This window comes from Aptenodytes forsteri, unplaced genomic scaffold, assembly GCF_000699145.1.
Source record: "Aptenodytes forsteri isolate BGI_AS27 unplaced genomic scaffold, ASM69914v1 Scaffold194, whole genome shotgun sequence".
Taxonomy (NCBI): domain Eukaryota; kingdom Metazoa; phylum Chordata; class Aves; order Sphenisciformes; family Spheniscidae; genus Aptenodytes; species Aptenodytes forsteri.
In genome coordinates, this window is record NW_008795243.1 from 73,350 (window position 1) to 99,674 (window position 26,325).

The 26,325-nt window shown below is 39.4% G+C and overlaps 1 protein-coding gene across 2 annotated transcripts in view; it reads right to left on the reverse strand.

The window, feature by feature from the left end:
* The window catches only part of ADCY2 (adenylate cyclase 2), a 219,105-nt gene that overhangs the window by 13,948 nt on the left and 178,832 nt on the right, over positions 1-26,325 (reverse strand). For both annotated transcript variants that reach the window (XM_019471906.1, XM_019471907.1), the window contains 4 exons: positions 19,324-19,443; positions 12,965-13,149; positions 11,344-11,428; positions 5,163-5,321 (listed from right to left, as the gene is read on the reverse strand). In XM_019471906.1, coding sequence (XP_019327451.1) covers positions 5,163-5,321; positions 11,344-11,428; positions 12,965-13,149; positions 19,324-19,443 — 549 coding nt within the window. The remainder of the gene's footprint in view (positions 1-5,162; positions 5,322-11,343; positions 11,429-12,964; positions 13,150-19,323; positions 19,444-26,325) is intronic.

A 26,325-nucleotide genomic window follows, 5' to 3' on the forward strand; every position in this document is an offset into this window, starting at 1 on the left:
CTGGATCTCCACTGTCCTCTTGCCAAGAGAGTTTTTCATGAAGAACCAATATTGTGATAATATTCTTCTGCCATCTATTTTATCCATCTCCATAAACACCTGGTTAATAAATTTAATCCATATAATAAAGTAACCAAACAGTGGGGAGAGGGAACCCCTCCGGCTGGATGACATCAACTGAATTTAGGCAAGTTAAGCACCTGACTGAAGTATCTGAGAGCACAGTCATCCTGTGTGTCCTATATTGTCAGTACAGCAGATGTGCCTATCTGGAAGGTCATTTTAATGCCAGATGGGCACAATCACCTCAGTGTTTCCCTCTCTCAGTCGGTTATGGAAAAAGGCTAAAGAGGTAATTTTTCCTAGTGTAGGGACTCAAGAGGAGTGCCTGAAACTATACAGGATGACTCTGACTCTAAGAAATTCAGAAACAGGCCCCAAATGACCTCTTTGCTCCAGTCTCTCACACTTAAAACCAGGTCCTCTCTGTAGTACTGCAGTGACATACACTGGCGGCTGCCTTGAGTACGCATGCACCTAGACTGGGTGCAGATATACTCAAATTAGCTTGAAATTACTTAAGTAGAGCAGTAGAAAAAGATTAATAGGCTCACTCCTCGGATGTTTAGCTTTTGCAGTCTGCATTTTGCTTCACATCTACCTACTTCAAATTTACCTCAGGCATGTCTACACTGAAGCTACAGAAACATTTGCATATAAATATACTAAAAAGTTAAGAACTGATGTGCTGAGTGCTTTTCATAGGCAAGTTAGCAGAATAGGTACAGACATTACATTCTGTGGTTAACTCAGCTTTCCTTCTATTTCCTCAAGTCACCTTCCCTGTAACTTGATTTCAATTTTGGGTGAAGGAATTCAGGCCACACAGATGGTGCTGGTTATTAAAAGAGGACTGCATCAAAAATATAGGGCCTTGGTAATACAGAAGGGGAAATTCACGGTGTTATATAAAAGACTGGAGGGAGATACAAGAGTATTTATAGCAGAATGTAGATAATTAATACTCAAAACATGGATTATTACACATACTTTTGAAACTTGACCTGACAAAATAAACAAGCTGTATACATCTGTGATCAAATATATTTTTTTTTAAGAAAAATTTTGTTCATATTCCTACCAGCTCGAAAAATCCGGTAAGTTAAATCCAGCCAAAATAATAGTACAGTTAAAATTTATATTAATACACAACTCTCTTGTCCTAGGGATTCTGTTAATTAGTAACAAAAAAGTTGTTTTAATTTACCAGATAAACATTAGATAGCAGCTGGTTTATTTGCTTTATTGAATCCTGCTGATTTTGCATCCTGAGAATGTAAAACGTGCCAGAATTACACTACTGATGAGATACTGGTTGTAAAGTTTGTGAAACAGACAAAACCTAGGCACAGAGGTGATACTGGGACAGTGCCATATCTGAGATAGTACATGGAAACTAACGCCATGTAAAGGTTCATTTGAGAATATAACTTCAAGTCATAAGAACACAGGTCTGTTAGGAGCTGCAACTGAACCCTCACTGGAAAAGGAGACCAACTATGCAGTGCTGCAGGCATATGATATTACTGAATAACATGAAGCAGAGATGGTAGAAGATGGATTCATTTTACCACCTCATAATACAGGAACCAGAAGATAAATAGAACATTTAAAAATAGAATAAGGAAAAAAAAATTACATAAGAGATATATAAATGTATACGTCATTGCTATTCAACAACATTAAGGACAAGAGCTTAGAGGGTTAAGAACCTGAATGCTTATGTGAATACTAGAAAAATGCATAACTAGGAAGTGTATAAAAAGCATCTGCAGAAGCAAAACATGCCCTTACATTTACAGGTAAAAGCAGAAGGGTGAATAGCACATTAATCTTCAGCTGTTCCCCGAACTTTTACTGAAGTGTCTAACACTGGATACTGCCTGGGTGCTGCAGTTGACTGGACTGCTGATGGGTGGCAACTCCTGTCTTACTACAACTGCCAGTGGGAAAAAATCAATCTTACAGACATTAAACGTGGAGCCCTAATTAGCTATTCGGAAGTGCCTTTGCTATCTTCCCTGAAAGCAGAAGTGTTGCCCAGAATAAATCATGGCAACTTGCACAATGCACAGTCATCAGGAAGAGAAATATGACTGAGCACAAGACAGGAGCAGAGATTCAACTAAAAGTGCTGTTGGGACAAAGGAAGATCGGTGTCGTTTATGCTGTTGGCTGTCCACCCAGTACGGGGACAACCTGTAAGAAAGGGCTGCATGCCTGACTGCTACAGTTACAGACACAAATCTTTTTCTATAACCAGAGTTACCGCTCCTTCCTCTCCTCCACCTCAAAAATAAATGAACACATTGCATGTGAACACTTGTCATACGCTGAAGCTCAGCAACGGTGTCCCATTTCTCTTCCTTCCCCTCTAATACTGGAGCAATATCCATCCCCACTAATGCTCTATAGCATAGTACCAGCATGGGAACAACAAATGGCACTGTTTATAACCAGATGAGTAGTAATTGTGGCTGTCGCAATAAATGTCAGAGAATTTTAAGGAGGCACTCCCAGCTAGTTTATTTTGATCATTCATAACAATAAAGCCTGTAGCAATTGGGTGCCTTAATTTTCCTATCAGTACTTCTTTTGAAACAGTACTCTCCAAAATGTTTAATCAGAAAATTAAATGCAATACCATTCCAGGAAGGAATGGCTTTGCTTGTTTCAACAAAAATAAAAAAAATCATGCTGTCTTCTGCAGTCAACCCTTTTTATTTTTTCTTTTCCTTTTTTTTTTCCCCCTTTATAACATCCGAATTTCTGCTGGTTGGCTCTCCTTACTGTCCTCTCTTCTTCTCCAGTGCCTGGAGACCTTCTCAGGATGGAGGAGGCAAACCCTTTGATAACATCCGAATTTCTGCTGGTTGGCTCTCCTTACTGTCCTCTCTTCTTCTCCAGTGCCTGGAGACCTTCTCAGGATGGAGGAGGCAAACTGGTCCCATGCTACCTCTTGGAAGGGTATGGTGGTCAGCTTCTCTGGGGTAGAATTTCTGCTCTAAGGAGGGTGCTGGCTCCATCCTGCAGCTAATGAAACGGGATTCCTCTTGCTCAGTAATGTGCTTGCCAGTTAGCTTGCAGCACAAAAGCTCCTGAGCACTTTTTACTAATAGAGGATCTGGATGCTAACAGCATAAAGGAAAAGGCTGCACAAGCCAGGTGCAGATATATTTAATCCTGGCCCCATTTCCTGCTTTTCATTTTATATTTATTCCTATCTTTCTCTCTCTCAACTGGAAAGTACCGCTTGGTACCCAGCATGCAGACTATAAGCGGAAACCCAGTTCCAGAGGTTCTGGTAAAGCAAACAAACCTTTATTACAGTTTGCTCTGAAGTAACTTTGCTTTTACCATATTAGCATTACTCAGTGTGTATCCTGTTATGAAAAGACCTTTGTTGGTCATCTAAAAGTACAGTCCCACTACTCCCAGGTAGCATTCATCCACCTATTTTTTCCCCTTTCATTCCTGCTGCCTGTTCTTCAGCAGCATACTTTGTCTTCCCTTTTCTCCATACAGCTGCATGCATAAAATTTTAAGAGAAGTAGTATTCTGAAACAGACTATTCATCATTATATTAATTTTCATCTCAAAATCTGCTTTAAACAGAAAATAATATACATAAAACCATATTAACATGAATGTTTGCAACTAAGGAAAATGTAGGCAAATTTCAATCCAGTATCTGTTTACCAAAATATCCACACAAAACAAAGGCTTGATCTGTCCTAACATATTCTTAGGTGTATACACATACAGAATGTCCTTTAAGGCTCAACACATCCTTGCTGACATTGAAACAAATCTGAAGACATGACAGATGCTTATATTCCTGAACATTTCCAGGGATTTGAAAGGTTCTTCCCTCTTTGAAAACCATGTTTAAAAGATAAACAAAACAAGAAACAACTCGATTTTTTTTTTTTAAGGAATGCCACTAAAATTATGCCAATCATTTTTACTTCAGCTGACACACTGGATTGGAGAGCTCAGCGCATTACAATTTCTGATCTTCACTAAATTTACTAAAGCTCATTCCAACCTAAGAATCTTGAGGGATGACAATATAAATCCAGTTGCGAATACAAAGGTGAGCAGATGGCGTTGCTCTGCTGGGGAGCTGAGATGGAATAGCACATAAATGAGAAAGCAACCTCCTGATGGTTTGCTGTGTTTAATGCCTGAACTGAGAACTGGAGCTGAGCCAACCTGGCTTCCAGCCAAGGTCTTCACTGGATTCAAAAGAACCCCACAGCAGTTTTCATTCGACATTAGCTACCAAATGAATATTTGCAGGTAGTACTAAAGTAGTGATATAAAGTACTGATTAGTACTGCTTAATGCAAACCACAGTGAAAGGGAAGATGTCCTTTTTGACTCAGGAGATCAAAAATGAATCCCTAAAACTGCCCTCTCCCCTCTTTTGTCAGTTTTGGAACAATTGTTTGGTATGCACAAGTAATTCAAATTATTGCACTTAAGATCTCTAGAACTGCTACTCTCTCTAAAAGCTTTTATTTTTTCATCCTTTTTTGCTTTATTAAAACTGTAAAGCAATATTAGGAGCAGATCTAATTTCCACCAAAGTCAACAGGGGGTCTTTTGGTTGACTTTTCTGGTGCTTGGATTAGGTCCATTAGCAGTGAGTAAACAGGTAATTCAGTGTTCGGAACTTCTTTCCAGAATTAACATAGCCACTGTTTCAGGGAAAAGGTTAATTTTCACCTCAGTAAGCAAGGTCTCCAGAAGAAAATTCAGAACCTGGATGCAGCTCCACTCTGATCACAAAGAAAAAAGTATCTGAATGCATATGATTTAAATGTAAATCCATGTTGATTCAACCATCCCCTTCTTCCTCCTCACTCCTTTGAAAGGCAAAGTGCATTGCCACTTAAGATAATTTCACATTTTTTACTTCAAGGTACTGAGGTGCATTCAGTGCTGTAAAGCAAGCCTTTCAGGTAGGTAAGGGGGAATGAAAGTGACTGTAAATCTATAATCTCACTGTATGGACCTACTGTTCAAATCAGCATTAAGTGGTATTTCCAGGGTACGCTGCTTTCTTACAGAGCAGAGGATATACAGAGATGGCTGACCTCATTCTTCAGGTTTCTTGCCAAGAAGTGTTCAGCTACGTGGGCTGGAAGCACATTCTCCAGAAGCACGCGATTTAGGTTCTCCATGGTTTCAATCTCTTCCCGCTCTTTTTTGAACTTGTTCTTCCACAGGAAGTCTAACCTACAGTAATATTCATTCTGTTACAAGAGGACACAGAGGTAAAGAAACAATAGGCATCTTGTCCTGCTGGAGTACAGGTTTAAGAGACAAAATAAGCACAGTACACCACCCCTACAAGGCTATTATTTGGCCACTCAAGTACAATTCCAGATCCCACAGAAATCAAACCCCAAGCACGCACTATGTGACATACATTTAATCAAACTTATAACCGCCCCCCCAACAAAAAGGCCCATAAAAAGGCCCAGGAAAAAAACAGAGTTGCAAGGTGCCTTAAACAATGGAAGATTTATTTATTTACTCTCAGGCTTTAGTAGAAATTAATTCCAGAAATCCTAACACTGTTATGGAAACAATTTACAGTTTTGCAACTTAATATGATGTCTTATTTACCTGAAGTGTAGAATTTCACTTACAATAATAGGCATTTCAGGAAGACCCTAACTTTTACCAACTTGAACTTATGTCATGCAATCAGCCTGGTAAAAAGTGGGCAGTACAAGAAAAAATAGCCTATTGATATAATATGCCTTCAGTTTACCAAATCATTATCAGATTATCAAAGATGGCCCAGTCAATTGGGCCAACCCAGTTTTGGTTTTGTTGGGGTTTTGGGTTTTTTTGTTTGTTTGTTTGTTTGTTTTTGTTTGTTTGTTTGTTTTACACTGCTTTCTATAATACTTTATCCTTCTTTTCTTTTTGTCCCAGAGTTTTCATAATTGTTTTTTAACATCGCCAACAATAACAATAACTGGAACTGTATGGAAATTTATAACATTCTTGGAATATCAGTAGTTTTGGAGATCCAATTTCATTAAAAAGATGTTGAAAAATGAATAAAAATGCATTTTTGTGGAGCGCTCTCTACTTCTTTTCAATATTGTCAATGTTTTGTCATAAATTCTATGGCATTATTTCTACGGTAAAGCCTCCACTGGCCTGACTATCTCATTTGAGCTGATGTAAATCAAGAGCTATTTCAATGTAGTCCAATGGTTTAATGCTATCATGCAGCCTCAATGAAGACTATGTTATTAACCAGGAGAACATGATTATGATGACCATCTTATTATAGAAAAACCTAAAAATGCTAGCTAGTATAATTAGCAGTCAGTAAGCATTCACATCAAAATGAGAGTAGTCCTTCTGATTGGACAGTGGCTGTCACAGCTCAAAATGATTCATAGATATTTTGTTGAGGTCACAGCCAAAGCTAGAGTAGAAAGTTGAAATGAGATGGTATTAAAATGATCTGGCAAGCTTTTAAATATGTATATTATATATTTAAACGTCTAAGTTCCCCACGTAGATGATACATTCAAATGCCACCAACTGTATTCATGCAGAAAAAATCCAATAAAAACCTGGGATGTCAAAATTATTTGCATAAATTGACAAAAGTAAACTGGATTCCTGGCATAAAACTGAAATTAGGTATCCATACATTGTATCAACTTTGTATTGAAAAGAAAAGGTGCTAGATAAGCTGGTCTTCAAAAAGATATGTTTCTTCTTTAAGAGCTAATATTAAACAGATAATAAAGCAGTAAATAAATTATTTATTGAATGAAATTTAGGCTGCCACAAAAAATGGCAGAGAACTCAGAAATCAGAAAAAATAAAGCAGAATGTATTCTACAATTTGCTTTGAAATTAAAAAAGTCAACGTATCGTATTTCAAAATGCCTATTCATACTTTCAAAACCAAAAAAGCACTACCTTATTAAGACTTACTTTAAATCATGGGGTTTTTTTGTTTGTATGATCGAGCCAATTTAGCATACATGTCATTAAAGATCCTGTTCAATCTTTGTACCCTTGCAGGCATATGAAAACCAAGACTGTTTCCTACTTTACATGTTATCTCCAGAACCTTTTCAACATATTAGAATGAAAATATCTCAGAATGGCCCTTATACATCTGCAGGCACAATATCCTTGAGATACAAAATTTTCCTTCTTCACCTTATGCTGCATTACTTGACAGCACTTCCCAGCAGGTGAGCATAGTGGAATGCCCAGGGAGGCATGAAGGACACTGCGTTCCTCCGGGCACCACAGAGCAATTGGCTTTCTCCAGGACAAAAGACTACCATGCATCTGTACAAGGCAATGCAACACAACCCAAGAGGTTCAAATCAGTGGTAACTTCTTGGGCAAAAGCATTTAAGTGCAACAAGAACTGATTCATGTCTCATTGATTGCACAGAGATGGGTTTATCTATATTTTTAAGTTCTAGTGGGACACTCATCTGGGTCTATTTTCAAAATTTGCTTGAGTGAGGCAATGAACTAATTCTCCTCACTGAAAGAATGTCATGTAGAAAGTCAAGATAAGCAGCTCAAGAGTAGCTGCCTATGCCGTAGGTGTCTACAATCAGGGGAGATGAATGCTATGGCATTCAGCAAAGGGGCAGCAAAAGCAGCACTAAAGCAGGTAAGATCACTAGAAATTAAACCTGGGTTTTCATTCAGGTGAGGGAGCTCAGGAGATTCCACCTCACAGCCATTACTTGCAGACTGCAAGTCTGAGAAACTGTCTCAACATAAAGCATCAGCAGAAGATGTCTGAGAACACATTAATAAGCTGATCAACAAGAAGTCATCAGCTCTGAAGTAATCAAAAAGAAAAGCTGCTGGTCTGAAACTTGTGGTGGATAGCCTGATCATTCAAAACAGCCACAGTGGCAGAGAACTGACAAATGGTAAGGATATACTGCAAATCTTTGGAAAAGAACGTGGTGACCCTGGGAACAACAGAGCAAGGTACTTTGGAAAAAAAATCTATGCTAAGGAAAAGAGCTATTTAGACCTATTAGCTAAAGCTGATACAATGGGGAAGAGTTGACACCTCTTCTGTAAACATGCCTCCATCTGTTACAAAGAAGTCAATGGGCATGTGAATAGGAGTGAAGTTTGAAATAAGTTTTCATTAAATTCTTTCAGAAGAGGCTTTTGAAAAGACTACATTATCTAAGAAGAGAAGGATCCTCTCACAGAATAAAAGCTCGCTAAAAAACAGAACAGAGACTACAAATAAACAGTTTTTACTGCTAAGGGAAGTTGCCATAAACATCTGGGCAGTAAAACAGTGTAAGGGGTTCAGTGTTGATAAACGCAATATAATCAATCATGGGAAAAAAAAAATATTCACCTAGCCTACAGAGTAATGGGTTATGTGTAATTTTAGGTACTGATGAGAAAGGAATTCACAGGCTATGTCAATACTGGTAATTCAAACTGGGCCATAAGAGAGATTTAATGCTCAATAGTGTTTAAATGTGAGCACGCTCCTTACACAGTCTAGTCCATACCAATCTGCATTCTCCTGGGCAATGCCTGGGCAGGGTGCAAGAGTCGCCATTCCCAACGTATCGTCTGCCTGCTGCTAGCCTATTTTCAAATAACTCTAACGGCCTGCATGAGGAATGAAATGCATCCCTTGATCTCAGTGCCAGGGAATGGCTGTAGCCTACACTGGCATGACTGTCAAAAAAAAGCAGCTCTACTTTCTCCACCTCACTTCTGGCTGCTCACTCCCATCCTGTGCTCATTCTTTTGGCACAAGCATTGCTGCAGCTACAACATAAAACCATCAGGAAATAGATCTGGCTGAAAACCAAACTTTTTCCAAGGTTAATTTTTAAGCCAGATTATTTCCCTATTTTGGGCCACTACACAGCTCCACAAGCAGCTGTGCCAGTACAAATGAGGAGATACAAGGATAAGAACAAGTAGCTGAGGGAAGGCCTACTTCTTTCAGTAGGGATGCTGGTTGTGCAGCTAAAAGTATTAGTCGAACCTGAGAACTGAGTTGGCTCATATAACATGTAATGATATACTAGCTCTCCCTCTCTTCATCCCCGTTCAACCAGAGACACACATTCCTCATCCTGCTTTTGCATCAGGACAGGCATCTCTCTGACCAGTGGTGAGCAGGTTCACAGAGCTAGGCTTGTAGGAAAGCATTCACTTTTTGGTTAGATGAACTTTCCGGTTACTCACTCTGAGGACAGAGAGGCACCAATGCCAGCTTAAGGGAAATGGAAAGACCACCCTTTTCATCAGTGGCTATTCTTTAGCATTGTTAAAATAATCAGGTATTAAGAGAAGAGAAAACACGTTATTATCTGCAAAGAAAAATGCAATAGCAAACAGAGAAATTACTTGTCTGTTACCCTCTGTGGAAGAAGGGCAAGGAAGAATTTTAATTTGCCTACACTCCCAAGATGGCTCGACAGCATTCTGCAAGTGCCACTCAATGAAAGTAGCAAGCAGATAGTTTAAAAACAAACAAGAAGATGGACACTTTCACACGACTTTTTATCAAATTGTGAAATTCATTATCAGACAACATTGGGAAGACCAGGAAGATTAAATGGGTTAGAACGGGATCAGACAGTGTAACAGCAAGCAGAGCAACCAATAGCTATTAAACGTTGCCACAGAAATGCTGACTGGCAGAAGGTGGGAAGCATATGTCCCTGGAAGGGTCGCTCTATGCAGGTTCACTTCCTCCCCTATTCTTTTCCCAAGCATTTGCTACCAGTCAGTATCACTAACAGTAACCTAAAATGGCAGGTCTTATGCCAGGTATGTATTAAAATTAGTTCATAACATTTTCTAGTTATCATTTAGACTTTGCTTGAGGTTTGAAACACAGAGTGTTTTTTTCCTCCTCCTTCTTTAAGGGAGAATAAATTAGCAGAAAAATCAAAGGCAACAGACTGAAGAGCCACAAACAAGTGGTATCATGACAAGGATCCTGGACCTACAGCTCTGAAAACAAAGACTTTTTCTATTACAGGATCATTTCTCAGTGTGACAGGGAAAAACAAACACACAGACACTGTTGTTGCATGCAAAACAAACTTTCTGGTTGATGTGACTGAACCCACAAAGCAATACTCTCCTTGCCCAGTGAAGATGACGATCCTTCTCTCCTTTTTTCTTGGTGTTGCACCCGCTGCCTTCATCTGACACGTTGGTTGACAGGGACTAAAGGTTCTCAACTGGTGTGTCAAAGTATTTATCCCTCTTTCCGAGGGGAAGTAGCTGTGCTCCAGCCCCACTCTCTGCTATCATCATCAAATGAGCAAACTCTAATACAGTGCTGGCAGCAAGGCAGATGAATGTTATTTCTAACTCGGGAAGGATGTTCCCCACTACAGCAAATACTGGAGAAGCTCCCAGACAAGAATTTTTTGTCTAGTAACCTGCAGGGCCTGCTTGGCAATTTAAATGACAGTCATTATGTTTTGGGGAATTGTAATGTAAATAGGTGATTTAAAGACAGTATGGGATAAGATCCTTCCCAAGGCTGCAGGCTATGGGGGTACAGGCTGTTCATGAGATCTCACATGGATTGCCTCTTCCATCTCAGAGCCCTGCCTGGTGCACTCCATCATTCCTGGCACAATGGGCTGGAATTGCAGCTTTTAGCCACGTATCATGGGCAGACCCGAGGATTTAGAGAGAGAACTGCCCTTGCACCTGCCCTCAACTTCATACCGGGTAAGACCACTGACATCACGTTTGTACTGAAAAAGCACAACTGGGTAATGAAAAGAGTAGTTTCCTGTTGGGTCATAGTTTTAGTGGAACTGTGGCCTCAGCATGTGGTACACGTCTGTGTGCATGCTACATTGTTTCTGTGTCTGCATCAAATGGTAATAACTGTGAAGAAAATAGCTTGTAATTAAGCAACTAGGGAGACAGCAGATGGATGCAGACAGATGGGAGCACACTAGGAAGCTATGAGACAATATTGGTCAGCATGACAAGCAATAGTCTCAGCACACTATCAGCATAATGTCTACAGTGTAAATGACAGTTATTGGTGAGTTTTAAGGGCATATTGGAAGGTAATAAAGAAAACAGCTTTTTAGATGCTTCTGACACTCCTTTGCAAGGGTGTGGGGCAGAACGGAATAAAGGTGTTTGTCAGAAAATCTAAAAAATGTTTGAGAAGGTGAGAGGCTGCATGTGGAGGCTGGCATTGTGTCCACTGATGCAGAGGAAGAGAAGTGTGCATCTTACCTGTCTACCCAAAACCAGTAATGTGACGAAGAATATAAACAAAGAAACTGAGCCCATTGTCTTCAGGTCTTTCAGTATTCCTGGCCTATAAAATAAAAACATACGTAAAGCAAGCTGCTCAAAAGTTAAAACAAAATTACTTTAGCACAAGAATAAGACCACAATTTATACTACTTTCTGGTGCGTAAACTAAGACCATTTAAATATGACATGCTTTATTATTTGATAAGATATTATTATTTTCATTACGTAGCTTTAATTACTTCTACTACGTTCTGTGCAAATGCGCCTACATTTTGAAGTCCAATCATAAGATGAGGATTTAGTAAAAATAATATCCTTGTTTGCTTACAAATGGAGAGCATTTGGTGCTTATTCTATACAGGCAGATTAAAAAGAGGGGTTTTTTATGTACACTACTTCCATAATGGAGAGCTTGACCGTATCCAATGAATGTGAAGAAACAGAAACCAAAGTACCTAACATCCCAAAGATGTCTTTTCACCTCAGAATTACAGGAGGCACAAACTAGATCTTGTACAAAGTTTATTAAAAACTCTGCTTTGGGAAAAGACACTAGAGGTAATGGGAAACAGTCCGCACTAGCACTCTCCTACTGATGCCACTGAAAGAAGAACCTTGGTGAGAGATTTAGGAAGGAAAATACCAACAGACAATCAGCTTGACTGGCAAAATCAAGGCTGCCAGAAGCACATGCTAAATCTAACCTGTCATATGGTTCTTCATCCCATCACAGAGATGTCCTTTCCACTAATGCAATGGAAACATAAAGACCTGGGCTTGTTTATTTAATCTTTAGATTTAAGAGCAAAGAAAACATACACTTTTTCTTTAATTCAGATCCTTTTCTGTGGTTTTCTCTGTGTCCTAAAGATCTCGAGCAGTTTACAGCACAGGAAAAAGGATACTGAAACTCTACTCTGAATATTCAGTTTTTCTGTTGTGGCATATGCACTGCACACTCAAAGAGAATCGCGTCTTCTACCTCGTTTTCAAAACAAAATTACATGTGTCCAAAAATTATTTTACACAGCAATACTTAGAATTAGAGTCATAATTTTGGTCTTATATATTATCACCTATAACAAAGATTTCAGCAGTCTCACTGAAAATTTAACATACAAATTTGCAAGTACAGCAAACATAATTCAAACTGCTGGTCTACTAATTTTTTCAATAGCTAAGACTGCATTTGTGAAGTTTTAAGACAATGTACTAGTTCTGAGGCAGTTGATTTTCTTTGGCTTGCAGCACATATGCTTTAACAGCCTTAATTATGTTCAGCTTTAACAGCCTTTAACAACCTTAATGATGACTTCTTCCTAAAGTCCTTTATTACAAAAATCCAAATTAAACCATACTCTATCTCCTATAGTATGTGATTTGAACACCTTGCACAGACTTGTTTATTTTATTCTAATGCTCTGAGGTGTGACATTAAATCATATATTAACTGCAGCATGACAATGATTTTAACTTGTGACTTGTAGATTGTATAGCCAAACACATAGGAAAAAAAAATCTGTTCCATGACACAAGCACTGCCATACGTAGTATTTAATTTCTATTCATTTCAGAAGGACTGAAGTTATCCACCTACCTTCTAAGAGGTGCCATTGCATACATAAATTTGCTGTAGTCATCCAGCATGGGCCCATGAGTGTGCAGAAGGATAACATTGTAGCCCACCAATGCAATCAACATTATCACCATTTTCAACTCATAATTTATCCTCAGGAAAACAGAACAGGAAATGAGCCCTAATATGCAGCTGTATATAAAATACTGGCGAAGAAAAATCAAATGGAAAATATTTAGAATTTGGCTCTTGAGTAGGAAATCATACATAATAAAATGCTCAGGCGAGTTTAAAAAACAAACTGACTGACCACTTAAGCATGGAATCTTAAGTGGTCATGGAATCACAGCCTGGGACATTATGGTTTACAGTCAGTCAATAACAACCAGACATTGGTATTTCATAAAATAGACCCTTTTTCTTACCAGGCTCCAATTCACCCAAAACTCAGTAGAATCCAGATTATACTCCTAATTTATGCTCCCTAATTTTCATCCTTTGTCACTTTTGATTTACTTATCTGCAGTAGCAAGGAGTGCCTATTTGTGGGACACCACTGCTGGTGTTGAAGTCTAATGCAAGAGCCTACTGCCAGCGGACTGACAAAAGATTTATTCCTGTGCCACTGTATGGTTTTCACTCATGCTTGAGTTCAATAACTACCCTGTACGTATTACTAGCATAAGGGTCAAGGTAAAATGTCTAAAGATCTGAAAACAACAATTTCATTGCCTATATTTGCAGTATTTATAAATTGATGCAATACACAGTTGTTATGAACCTCATAGATACACAATTTTACAAACTCTAGAAAGATATGAAGAACATAAAATTATCAACGTGGCTTATATATAATATAAATGTAAAAAAATCCTTGTCAGATCCTCTTGAGTTACGATGACATAAGAACACATTGAATTGTTAAAAAAGCCTTTTCTTTCCTCTGTCATTTATATCAACAAAAATATGTATGATTGAAGTTAAATTCCTGTAAAAATATTTTCTCTGGATACTTTGTGGAAATGGATTAGGGCATCAAAATCAATGCTAAAACAGGAATAATACGTTCTCACTAGAATCATTATCTTAGTCCTTAACATACAGCATCTTTGCCAAAGACGCTTCCTGAAAATTATGGTCCAGCACCTTGTGAGAAAGTTATCTTTTCTGAAACTACAAAGCATTCTATTTCTAGATATGCTATTTTCAGACTACTGTTGACTTGTTGATGGCAGTACTTTTGACAGAACCTGACTCACTGCATACTAATTTTGGAGGATCACTAAGAATAATTTTCACAGCACCCATCAGACAGAATTGATCTGCCATCCGAATCTCTGCTGTTACTGTAATCTGCTTGCAGGTCTGCTTGAAATAAGAAATAGAAAGAACTGCTGTTCAGAATCACCAAAAATAAAACTTCTCTGATGGCTGCATTCCACAGGAGGTCACACTCTGAATTCAGTGTTACATAAAAGTAGCAGCATCCATTTTTTACTCTGTAAGGCATTCTACTCGTGAAATTAGTTTTCCAAAAAGAAACAAGCAAACAAAAGACAGTCTTGAATCCAAAACTGGATGCAGTTTGACAAAGACCAAGAAACTTCCAAGTGAAATAGACAGTCTCTGTTAGCATTCCATAGGAATACATAAACTAGATTGAAAGTTTCAGCTAAGATTTCAAACAACGGTGGATGGATTAAAGAAGAGTGGCACAGCCACACATTTAAGAATGCAGACTCCGATATTGTGTATTGCAATGGAAGATTCCAGTAAGCAACAAGCAGATATGGAAATGAGTCAGTAGGCAACTCTGCTTGAACAACCACACCAGGTTATGAAGCTTTTTTTTGAAAATGCCACCTTAAATAAACCTTTTTCCAACTGTATCTTACATATATTCAAGGCTATTGTTTCTGAGTGCTCAACATTGCAAACGAATCTTTCAATTCCTGTCAAAGGAACTGAAATTTCACCCTCTTAATAACAGAATTTGCAAATTTTAGTAGATGCTTAAAGTATTGTAGCTTGAATCCTTCTCTAACCCTTTCAGCTTTTGAGACTAATGCATAAGGGCTTGGAAAAAAAAATCAGAGGAGGAACTGCAAGACAAAATGCTTCAAAAGATACACTGCAGAGGAATAAATGTATCTGGCATTCTAGCTAGCTTCTCAGAAGGATGCATGCAGCTACAAAGCAGGCAAGATACTGGAAAACAGTAACAGGAACAGTCAAAGTAGCCATACAGAAGATCAGGACTGGTGGAATTACTGTTATATGTATAGCATGAGAGCTCTGGTCTTTGTCAAAGCACAAAAATTGCAAGCTGTCAGACAAATGGCAGCCTGTCCCCTGGGCCAAGCGGTCTGCTCTTGGTTCATCAAATGAACATGAACTTTCCTACAGAAGAATTAACGCCCAGCTGGGAAAAAAAATTTGTGTGCAGGTATACTGGGCTTGTTTCTTAGTGAAGAGCTGTTTCAGTCTTGTTCATCCTACACCTCTGTACAACCTACTGAAGAATAAAAAGGGCTCAGACTACACAGGCATTAAGGCTTTTTGCAAGGCAGAGAGTTGCAGTGATACCAATCCTCTGTAGTGACCCTGACCGAAAGATCATAGAATCATTTAGGTTGGAAAGGACCGTTAAGATCATTGAGTCCAACCGTTAACCTAGCACTGCCAAGTCCACTGCTAAACCATGTCCCTAAGCGCCGCATCTACAGGTCTTTTAAATACCTCCAGGGATGGGGACTCCACCACTTCCCTGGATCCATTACTTGGGAAAAGAGACCGACACCCACCTCGCTACAACCTCCTTTCAGGTAGTTGTAGAGAGCGATGAGGTCTCCCCTCAGCCTCCTTTTCTCCAGGCTAAACAACCCCAATTCTCTCAGCCGCTCCTCATAAGACTTGTTCTCCAGACCCCTCACCAGCCTCGTTGCCCTTCTCTGGACATGCAACACTGAAGAGTTAGCAATCCACATAGCAGTGAGGCTGAGCAGGCGCAGGTCTGTGCTGTGCTCTGCGTATCCCTTGACTGTGGGATAACCTCAGCCAGCTCAGCCAACTTATTGCAACCAGAGAGCCTGCAGGCAGCTCCCACTTGGTGGCGGTGGTTATCCCGCCTGTGTGGCCTTGACTTTATCTAACAGTGCAGCAGCAAGTTCTCATGGACATCGTTTTTGTCTGACAGCAGAAATGATGAATAGAAATGTTTCCTTTTAAGAGAATCCTGTAAGAGCTCAAAAGAGGAAAATACTGGGTAACCTCTCCACAGATGGGATCTGTACCACATGCCGTCCCTGACTGGAGGACCACCTGATGCTGCACGATTCGGAGTTCCCAGCATCTGAAGGGATGTAACTCACCTACCCTCTTTTTTCTTCCTGTGCTAGCTCCAATAAATGGTATTTTAACCATTTACAGAACCTGACAAGCCTTTTAACCTTACAGAGCCTGAGTGCCTTTCTTACCGGGGTCACAGGCCCAGTGCCTCGCACCGGTGCACTACACCCTTAGCAACTTATCTCCAGCCCAGTGCATTTGGTCTCTTCTCTTAAAATTTAAGACCTACAGTTCTGTGGTTATAAAGATCTTTACTAAAGTAAAAAGGGATTCTACTCCAATATGTCTATGGGGAAAAACTTGAAAAGAAAGTCATTCTGGAATTCCCTAGTCAAATAAAGTGTATTCCAAAATTGCATCTTTTAGAAGTCAGTATTATGACTTTTATTTATTTAACATGTGGAGGTGGCAGCACTGATACCACACTGTATTTTAGCACAGGAAGAGAGACGCACAACTTGAAATCTCCCAGGCCTAACTTGTCTTACATGGAGACTACAGAAGCATCATAGCAAAACTAAACAATACCTAAAACACAAGCAAAGTCCCTAAAACTTACTGTGTAATCTTTCCTAAGTCTTTAAAGAGAGCAAGAAAGCAAGCAATACAACTCAGAAAAGTTATTTTGGGGGGGTGGAAGAGGGGGAGAATCAATTAGTTTGCTTCAAAATGAACTAAATTCTATTGGGGCTGAAATAATTCAAAAATCTCTTATTCACTCATTTTAGATGACATAGTCAACAGATATGTCAGGTCCACTATCATAAGTCACAGGAAGTTTATGTGCATGAATAAAGCTTAAAGCTAACACACAGATTCAAAAGATTGAATTCTTAAGTTAAGGAAACAAACATTTGTCAGGTTAAGTATTCAGTATCTCATTCAGTAAAGAAAGAATAATTTTATTTCCAGATTTAAAAAAAAAAAAGCCCAAAACAAAGTAATAACTCAAAAGGAATTTGTAGCTTTTTCAAGCTAGAAGTTATACAGTGCCTAAGGATGAAAATGACATGCATTTGAGAGCTGTTTAATAAAAAAAAGTGAGGGAAAACGTGTTTAAAAACTTTAGCCAACCTAACCCTTTCATTTGTTATTATCAGAACTGACATTTTAGCATAATTTTTGTGCCAATATATCAAAGACAAGGTTTCTTTGATGAAATAATGCATTTTAATAGTTTAAAATCTATAAACCACTAATTGTTAGAAATGTGCCAATCACATGAAGAGCTGACAAACATTTTAGTTATACATGGGAAAACAAAGGAAAAAGACACACAAAGATTTTTTTTTTTTTTAAGAACGGCAGATTGAATCTTAATCATAAGTATAATTTATGAAAACTGTATCCTTCAGATGCTTGTTGGAGAACTTACTGGTAAAAAAGAAAACAAAATACCTTTCAAGATGTTCAAAACTATAACAAGTCATATAAAAAAGATGACTAGAAAGGTACTAACTAAAAAAGCAAACAAATATAAATAAGCATTGGAACAATTTATTTTTATGTGCTTGTGTGCATGAACATAGGCAGAGGCTGGGAGAAGGACTGCATCATTTCTTTGACAATAAGGATAACTTGACATCAGGGCCAAAAGAAGACGTAGGCACCTATCCATACCTGGTGGTATTTAGTTAGCTAAATTTGAAAATGAGAAACAGAAACTCATGCTCTGCTGTCGCTTTATCAGGGAGATGCTGATAGTTTGTAAGTGCTGCAGTTACTGCAACTGTTTTTTTCCAGGAGAGTTCTATACATAATTAACATCTTGCTTTTGTGTGTGCCTAGGATTTTTTAGCTTGACATAGTGAATAGCTGTTTCACGTAAAACATATTGTGTGGAAATCAGCACACACCATTCTGGTACTGGTCTCATCAATTCTGCATAGAGATAAAATAATATCCCTTCTCCTCTCGCTGCCTCCTGCTTATTCATCCAAAGACTATTGACCTATTTTGGCACAATATACAGCTTGTTATGTTCAACTGCAGGTCTTTTGTAATCCCTTTAAGAATCATTGCTCTGTAGGATACAGATCCCATTTTTTGCAGAATGTCCTTCCCCCTCTTGCCTGTGCCGCTGTGCTTTTGTTCACACTAAGACATCTTCTTCAAATCAGTTCAGATCTTTTAAACAGGTTATATAGTAGCACACGAGTGTTGTATTTCCCCCCTCTCACCCCACCTCTTAATCAAATATGCAATGACAGAAGTATGACGATCACAGATTTCACATTTACTGCCAGGTCAATGATGAAAGTGGTGAATATTTTCAGGTCTACCACTGGTCCTTGTGAAACCCATCTGCAGACCGACCTGGTTTTCTCACTGACAGCGATGTGGAGCTTTCAGTGCACAGTCTGCTTTGCGGTTGCCGTGTGTTCTCCTGTTATCTCATAATGCCCATTTGTTGGCATGGGTGAGCTACGCTTCTTAGTTACCAGACTGTTTCCTGCTTCTTAATCTGACATTCATTAAAACCTCTATTTTCAGAAGTACTAACCTCCTTTAACTTCCCACTTCCTTCAAATGCAGTTGCAGGTGACTGAAAAAAAAATCAAGCTTTTGCTGCAGTCTTACAAACTGGTGGGTGTTTAACTTCAAGCAGATCCAGCAACAGTCAATTTAGTGTAATTGTTGTAAACAAACAAAGAAATGTAAAATGAACTTACCGGTAGGAAAAAACAGTTGTTTTGTATACACCACCGTGTCTGATTACTCGAATTAGGAAAACTCGCATTTGATGAATTAAGAACTGTTTAACTTCACAGATCCAGCAACAGTCAATTTAGTGTAGAATCATAGAATCATAGAATCATAGAATCATTGAGGTTGGAAAAGACCTCATCGAGTCCAACCGTCAACCCAACACCACCATGCCCACTGCCCACTCTACACGTCTTTTAAATACCTCCAAAGATGGTGACTCAACCACTTCCCTGGGCAGCCTGTTCCAATGTTTAACCACTCATCAATCGTATCCTGGGCTGCACCAAAAGACGCGTGGCCAGCAGGCTGTAAAATGAACTTACCGGTAGGAAAAAACAGTTGTTTTGTATACACCACCGTGTCTGATTACTCGAATTAGGAAAACTCGCATTTGATGAATTAAGAACTGAGGGAAAAGCCTTCACGGCATTATTCAGGAAAAACTAGAGAAAAACAACATACAATCCATTAGCTTGTCAGCTGTTTAAGGTCAAACTAGAGAAGAGAAATGGAGAAGCGGAGAAAGCCTTGCCAGTAATCATTTAACTTTGCTATTTCACTGCAAATTGAAATAGAAAAGGGAAAATGACATCACTTGATTACTTGTTCCTGCATGCTCAGACAAAAACAGCTTTGTTAACCTCCATCTGACACTTTCCATTTGAATAAAAGACGAAAGGCTCTTTGTTATGTTACTTTCATATATCAGAAGCTCACACACACGAGAGACAATGATGAAATAAATTCAATATGAATAATTCCTGGGTTTACCTCAACTGAACCTCCTATTTAAACACAGGAAGAATTAAAGAAATAAGAAGTCTTTACTGATGTTGATTTACACAGACGTAATCCTTCTCATAATAACGATGACGATAATATTGGTACTAATGTTATTGAAACAGAAGAGTGGAACCAGTATCTCCTGGGTCATCACATTCAGGCAGTTGATGTCACAGGTAACCACCATCATACAGTACCCTTTGATGTATTGATCCAGTGCTTTAACGAGTTAGATTAGACTACATTAATTCCACTGCTTTGAATCTCACCACTTAAACTGTTTCTAAGTTTAACCATCATTCATGGCCAGTTCCCATGTTTTTTTCTTCTTGTGTTAATCTCATCCTTTAGCTTTCAGATAGCTCCTTTCTCTCCCTAGTATTTACGTTACCAATATTTAATGCCAACTCAGCCTTCACGATGGTCAGCAATCTATGTTTTTCTAGTTTCTTCCCAGAAAACAAGCTCTTCATTCCCCTGATCATTCTAGTAGTCACCCTCTGTACATACCTCTTTTAATTCAACCTTCTGGGTGACGAAAACTGCAAACACACTTCCCAGATTTTATCAGTGAGTTGTGCAATAGCATTAATACTAGTTCTGCAGAAAATATGTTTTTATACATACTAGAATGACAGCTCCTTTGCTCACAGCTACAGAACTTTAATAGCTCACCGTACATCACGCAAGTGGGGCTCAGACAGATCATGACGTTATAGCAGCTTAACACATTGCTGCACATTGACATAATCCCAGCCACTAACATCACGCTCAGCAAATGTAAGGTAGTTTTCCTTCATGGGGACTCACTTAGGTAAATGTGGTTTATACTTACCATGAGGTAAGAGCAGTCACATGGATGGTTATTGTGATTCAGCTGAGTTGTCATTAAACCCACATAATTAATTAAAACCCTGAACTCATCGCATCTCCATCTGATGAGCTTCCAACTTGTATCAGAATTTCTTGTCACTGGTCTGTCAGACCAACCATAATCTTGCACTCTGTACTACTAAATTTCATCCTAGTTCTTTTACTCAAATCCTCAGCTGACTTCTTCCTTTCTAAAATCCCAAGCTTTCCCTCACAGACATTGCCTGACACCTTAATTTCATTAGCAAATTTCACAGTCCCTCTCATACACTGTATATGAAAATCCACACTGGGTTGACCATTGCAGAGCTCCACAGGTTGCCTCCCTCTCACCCGCTGTCCTCTGCAGGTAGCTGGTTTGTAACCCACCTCTAAATTCTTTTCCCATCCCCATCTTTACCTACTGCCCCAGAGAAAGACTGCTCAGTTTTACTCAGAGTAACCAAATGTGGATCAAAATCATTTATTAATTTACTAACTAACACTAAATCCGGTCAGCTGCAGCTCTGTATAGCCAAGTCTTGAAAGCTTCCAAGGATGGAGGCCCCACAATCCCCCTTGGCAACATGTCCCAGCACTGTACTATGTGCACAGTGACTTTTTTCTCTTTTTAAAGACTATCCAACCTCCCAAGCCACCACCCGTGGTCAGTGCCCCTTGGTATGTTTTGTGGCACTGCTGAGAAGAGTTTGAAACTAATCTCTGTAACACCCCTTCAACAGAAGCAGGACCAGCTGCGGACTTGCAAAGGCGATCGATATGCCACCTGCTACCAAGACTGCTTTACAAGAAGTTGGCACTCACCTTTGTTTGTACAATTGCACTTTCAGGTTGTCTTCCTTCACTAACATGCTTCTCTGACTGTTTATGTGCAACTACACGTCATTAACCCGCAATCCATGAACTATATATTCAGGATCAGTATCAGTAATATGACAGATAAACCGCAAAACCAGACCCTACAAAATGTTAATAAACACCTAGGGATTTTGAAACACCCTTCTATAACTGATCCCAAAGAGCTCTAATCATGCACACACACACAGAGTTATATGAACATCTGCCTCTTCCCACAGGACGTGTGGGTTACACGCACGCACTCCCTCTTCTGGGAGTATGGGTTACCCTACTTGCACACCCCGCCTGTAAGGAGATGTGGGTGCTCTAGCTTTATGCGCACCTGTGCAACTCCTTACAAATTGTTAATGCACATGCTAGTGAGAAAGCACCCTGCAAGTTCATGCGCACAGACGAACCTGAGGTGTGGGTCCCTGCTTGTCACAGCCCGCACTGTTGCCTGCCCAGTGGCAGAGCAGACAGCTCACAGTATCCAACAGGGAGGCTGCTCTCGCTGGCCGAGGCAGAGGTGTGGTGCCAGAGGGGTGACTCATGGCAGTGTCAAAACAGGTTTTGACAGTCAGCTGTTTCCACTCATAGGTTTCTGCCTCCTGTTAAAAATTTCCATGCTTCTTTTATACTTCTCACACTGTTTCCTTCTTTATTTCAGAATTCCTTCAGAAGTCCCTTGGTTACTGTTTAACTCGGCTGATGCTGGTCTTCCTCTTTAACAGGAACAATTTTGGGCAAAGGCCCTCCAGACAGCTTTAAGTATTTAATCCCCCTCCCTGCCCCCAACTATTTAAATTGACATTCTCATCTTAATAGGTGTTGTTAACCAGGCCATTTGCCAAGGATGGGCGAAGAGAGTCCCCACATCCCACTAATAGTGCATTTACTTTTTTTGCAAACATAACTGTATTTAGTTTCAGAATCCCATCCCACACGTGTCCACAGAGCAAAAGATTATATACCATGAAGAACTCAAAGTATATTATATAAACATATGTGTATATATATTTATATATATTAATTTCTATTAAAGCATTTTAATTTTGGTTTTGAGCTTTGTACAGGGCATTTCTGACCTATAAATGTTACCTGTATACACAGAATGCTATATGAAATGTGGTATATCTATGAATACATAAATAAATACAGAAAGGAAAAAAAAAGGATATGGAAATGTCATCTCCCATGAGCCAAACAACACTTATTTCTGAATGATATGTTTGTACTTGTCTTTCTTGTCTCTCATCAGTTATCTACATTTGCTATCACGCTTTGGAGATAGATATTGTTCTTCAACATAGTATTTTTTTGTAAGAGACAGCTCAGTCCTACTAAGCAGTCACACCTACTCAAATGACTCAAATGAAAGCAATATTTTTTTATGAATACCAATGTTTGCAAGGGAACATCTGAGCACACTACCATTAAATTCTCATTTTAACTTCATATATTCTAACAGCTTTTTCTTTTCTTGTGTTCGTGTAATCTGCAATCTTCAGTTGTGAGTTTTTTGCCTCACATGATGAAAATACCTGCTGTGCTGCTATTTCTTTCAATAGGAGCCATGTGGCGACAGACCCTCCCCCCACAACATGGGATAAGCAAGTTAGTGCATCTCTCTTGTTATCTGACCAAGAATCTGCAGAAGACTATATAATACACTAGTTTAGATCTTACTAAAAACAAAGCCAACTTTCTCACCAAGGTACTTTCAACCCTTCTCTACAATCCACAAGGCACCAGAACCAAGGTGTCACAATGAACACGGTCCGACAGCCTGAAAATGGGACTAAGTCGAATGGGTTGTATCTCACCTTACTAAGCAAGTGGGCTTGCTGATTTCCATGTTAATGTGCATAAAATGGCATCCTACTGAGAAGAAGAAAAGGCGGCAGAATTTAATATTAAGTGCACTAATCAAATGCCCACTGAATTAAACAATTAGGGAATAAACAATAAAACGTGTAAAGTTTCAATAGTTACTGTGTGAATGGGTTGACCCCGTGACAGGTGGGCAGGAGGGAGAGAGCTGGGAAATATCCCTCCATTGAACTACTGAATCACAGAGTAAAAGGCAATATTGATTGATTCAAGTGCCACAGATAGTTCAGCTGTGGTCATCAACCTGTGGTAGCATGATGTCATGCAGTAGCCATCTGTAAAGACAAATACTAATATCATTTTCTGTGCAAAAAGAAGGCATAGGCTACCCTCAGAACACTAACAAGTGCCCTTTTGCACACGAGCAAGAAACCCCATGGCTCAGAGGTAAGCTCTTTAGGAATTAGGTGCTCCAGGATCGGCAGTCCCACAGCAGAGCTGTGCTTAATCAATGGAAACACATAAGCAGCAAAAACAAAGGTCTGGCATGCTACCAAAAAATGCAGCTCAACTGAATTTACAGCTTACGTTTCATTTGGTCCCATCATTGTTTTCTCTTCCTTATTACACAAAATTACGCTGGAAATGGACATGTGAAGACTATAAAGAACAGTATAAAAAACATCATTGTCACCATCCCTCTCTCTCCCCACTACCTCCTTGCCTCACATGAACATGCAACTATACTTTAAATTAATTTTCTGCCATTTCAGAAGATCTATGCAATCTCTTCAAGACACAATGGTCTACAGTTTTTATAGTGCTGTTGTAAACAAAGTTGTTCATGTTTGTGCCCTACTCTTTTGTTCAGCAAAAGATAGAGTAAGAAGAGAATACTTTTAAGTATGGCAGAAGCATGCAAGTCTGGTATCATAGGTTGAACTAGAGGATTTACATTTTTCTTAACACAAAAAAAACGAAGCAATGATGCTTTTGTTCAGCATCGCTCTTTTGTTTGAAACTCTGAGGAAAACATGCAGGAGTCCTCTTCTTTGTTTTTAATTTTTCTACCAACTCTCCAAATATCCATGTGGCTTAGGAGAACTTTCTTTGCGAAATGCCTATCACCGCTTCCTTTGAAAAATGCCAGTTGGTCTGGCAGCTGAGTCAGGAATTTATCCCCACATGAATGCCCCAAGAAGAATATGGAGAATTGCAAATACTGGCATCATTCCTCATCTTCACAAGCTCATAAGCAGAAGTTTAAGAAGAGCCTGGAACGCTACCTAGACTATTAAGCATTTTTTGAATAAACAAGAGGTGATGCTGAGATATCGGTAAGTTGGAAAAGGATGATGAAGATCCAGAGTACTACACTGCACTGAATAGGATTTTTAGAGCATTTTGTCTCTGGGTTTGTACAAGACTTCTTAGCTTCAAAGTGCTCATACATCTGCATTATTTGGTGTCCTGCGGTGTGTCTCTTGTTAATAGTCAAACTTACCAAATTCAAGTTGCTCAATAATTTCATTTCACTTTTTATAAGTTTGTGTGCCAAGTGAAAATGCATAACCATCTATGTGTCCCCATGTATTCAAGTCCCAGCCTCCCTGTAGAAGCAATATGCAGTGGCAAGCAACTGCCTTGTTCAAAGCTCCCAGCACCATTAGGTAAGAGAGACGAGGAGCCCGCTGGGCCTTTACAGACTCAGATACCGTCGTCGTATTTGACAGATATGGAGTGATGCTCACTTATGTGGGTTCATCTTTGCTGGACTGTGGAGCAAACGATCATGTGACAGCATGACTCTATCTCCCCCCAGACACTTGAAAGACACCGGAACTGCTGTAAACGTTATTTCAGGACGGTATCTCACCTGCTAGTGCATCTCTGCTAGTCCAGTGTACCTAGACTGATACTGACTTTAGTAAGTTTCTTAAATCCTGCCTATAATCTGGAATGGATTTGTGATGGGGCCCTGCATGTACCACTTAAATTGCATGACTGCAGCTGTGCATTCCCCTTTCTCCTTCCAACTCCTAGGCCAGGTCAGGCTCTAGGCAGTGTCTGTTTATTCTTCTTAAGAGAAATGCATTAGCCACCCTCCAAAACAGGGTCTTCAATGTGCTAGGCACTGTGGGGACATATAATTAGAGCGTATCTGCCAAAGAGCTTGCCTATTAAAAATACAGCACTCAGCAAGGTCAGCAACTGTATTAACAGAGTTAGCCACACTAAAAGGAAGTTATATTAAAACCCCCAACTTTCTACTGTGAGAATGGAAGCAGGTTTGCTTAATTATTTGTCATTATTAAAACACAGGATATCAGCCATGACTAGAGGGAGAACAATATGGGACCAATACTTGCATCATTTAAGGCAGCTCATGCTCACAGATGTACATTAAAAAATGGAGCAAAAATACTCAAACCTCTGTCAGTCTTCACATTTCTATAGACATGTTCTTTCAAAGGAAATAGTCAAGTTGTTCAAAATTCACTGGACGAAAGACAAGAAAGCAAGTAACATCCAGAGGATGGCCACAAAAATGATCAGAGGGATGGAACACCTCTCCTATGAATAAAGGCTGAGAGAGCTGGGGTTGTTCAGCCTGGAGAAGCGAAGGCTCCAGGAAGACCTTATTGTGGCCTTTCATAGAATCATAAAAAAAAATAAAATAATCATTAAGGTTGGAAAAGACCTCTAAGATAATCGAGTCCAACCGTCAACCCAACACCACCATGCCCACTAAACCATGTGCCTAAGTGCCTCGTCTACACATCTTTTAAATACTTCCAGGGATGGGGACTCAACCACTTCCCTGGGCAGCCTCTTCCAGTGTTTAACCACTCTTTCAGTAAAGAAATTTTTCCTCACATCCAATCTAAACCTCCCCTGGCGCAACTTGAGGCCATTTCCTCTCGTCCTATCGCTAGTTACTTGGGAGGAGAGACCGACACCCACCTCGCTACAACCTCCTTTCAGGTAGTTGTAGAGCA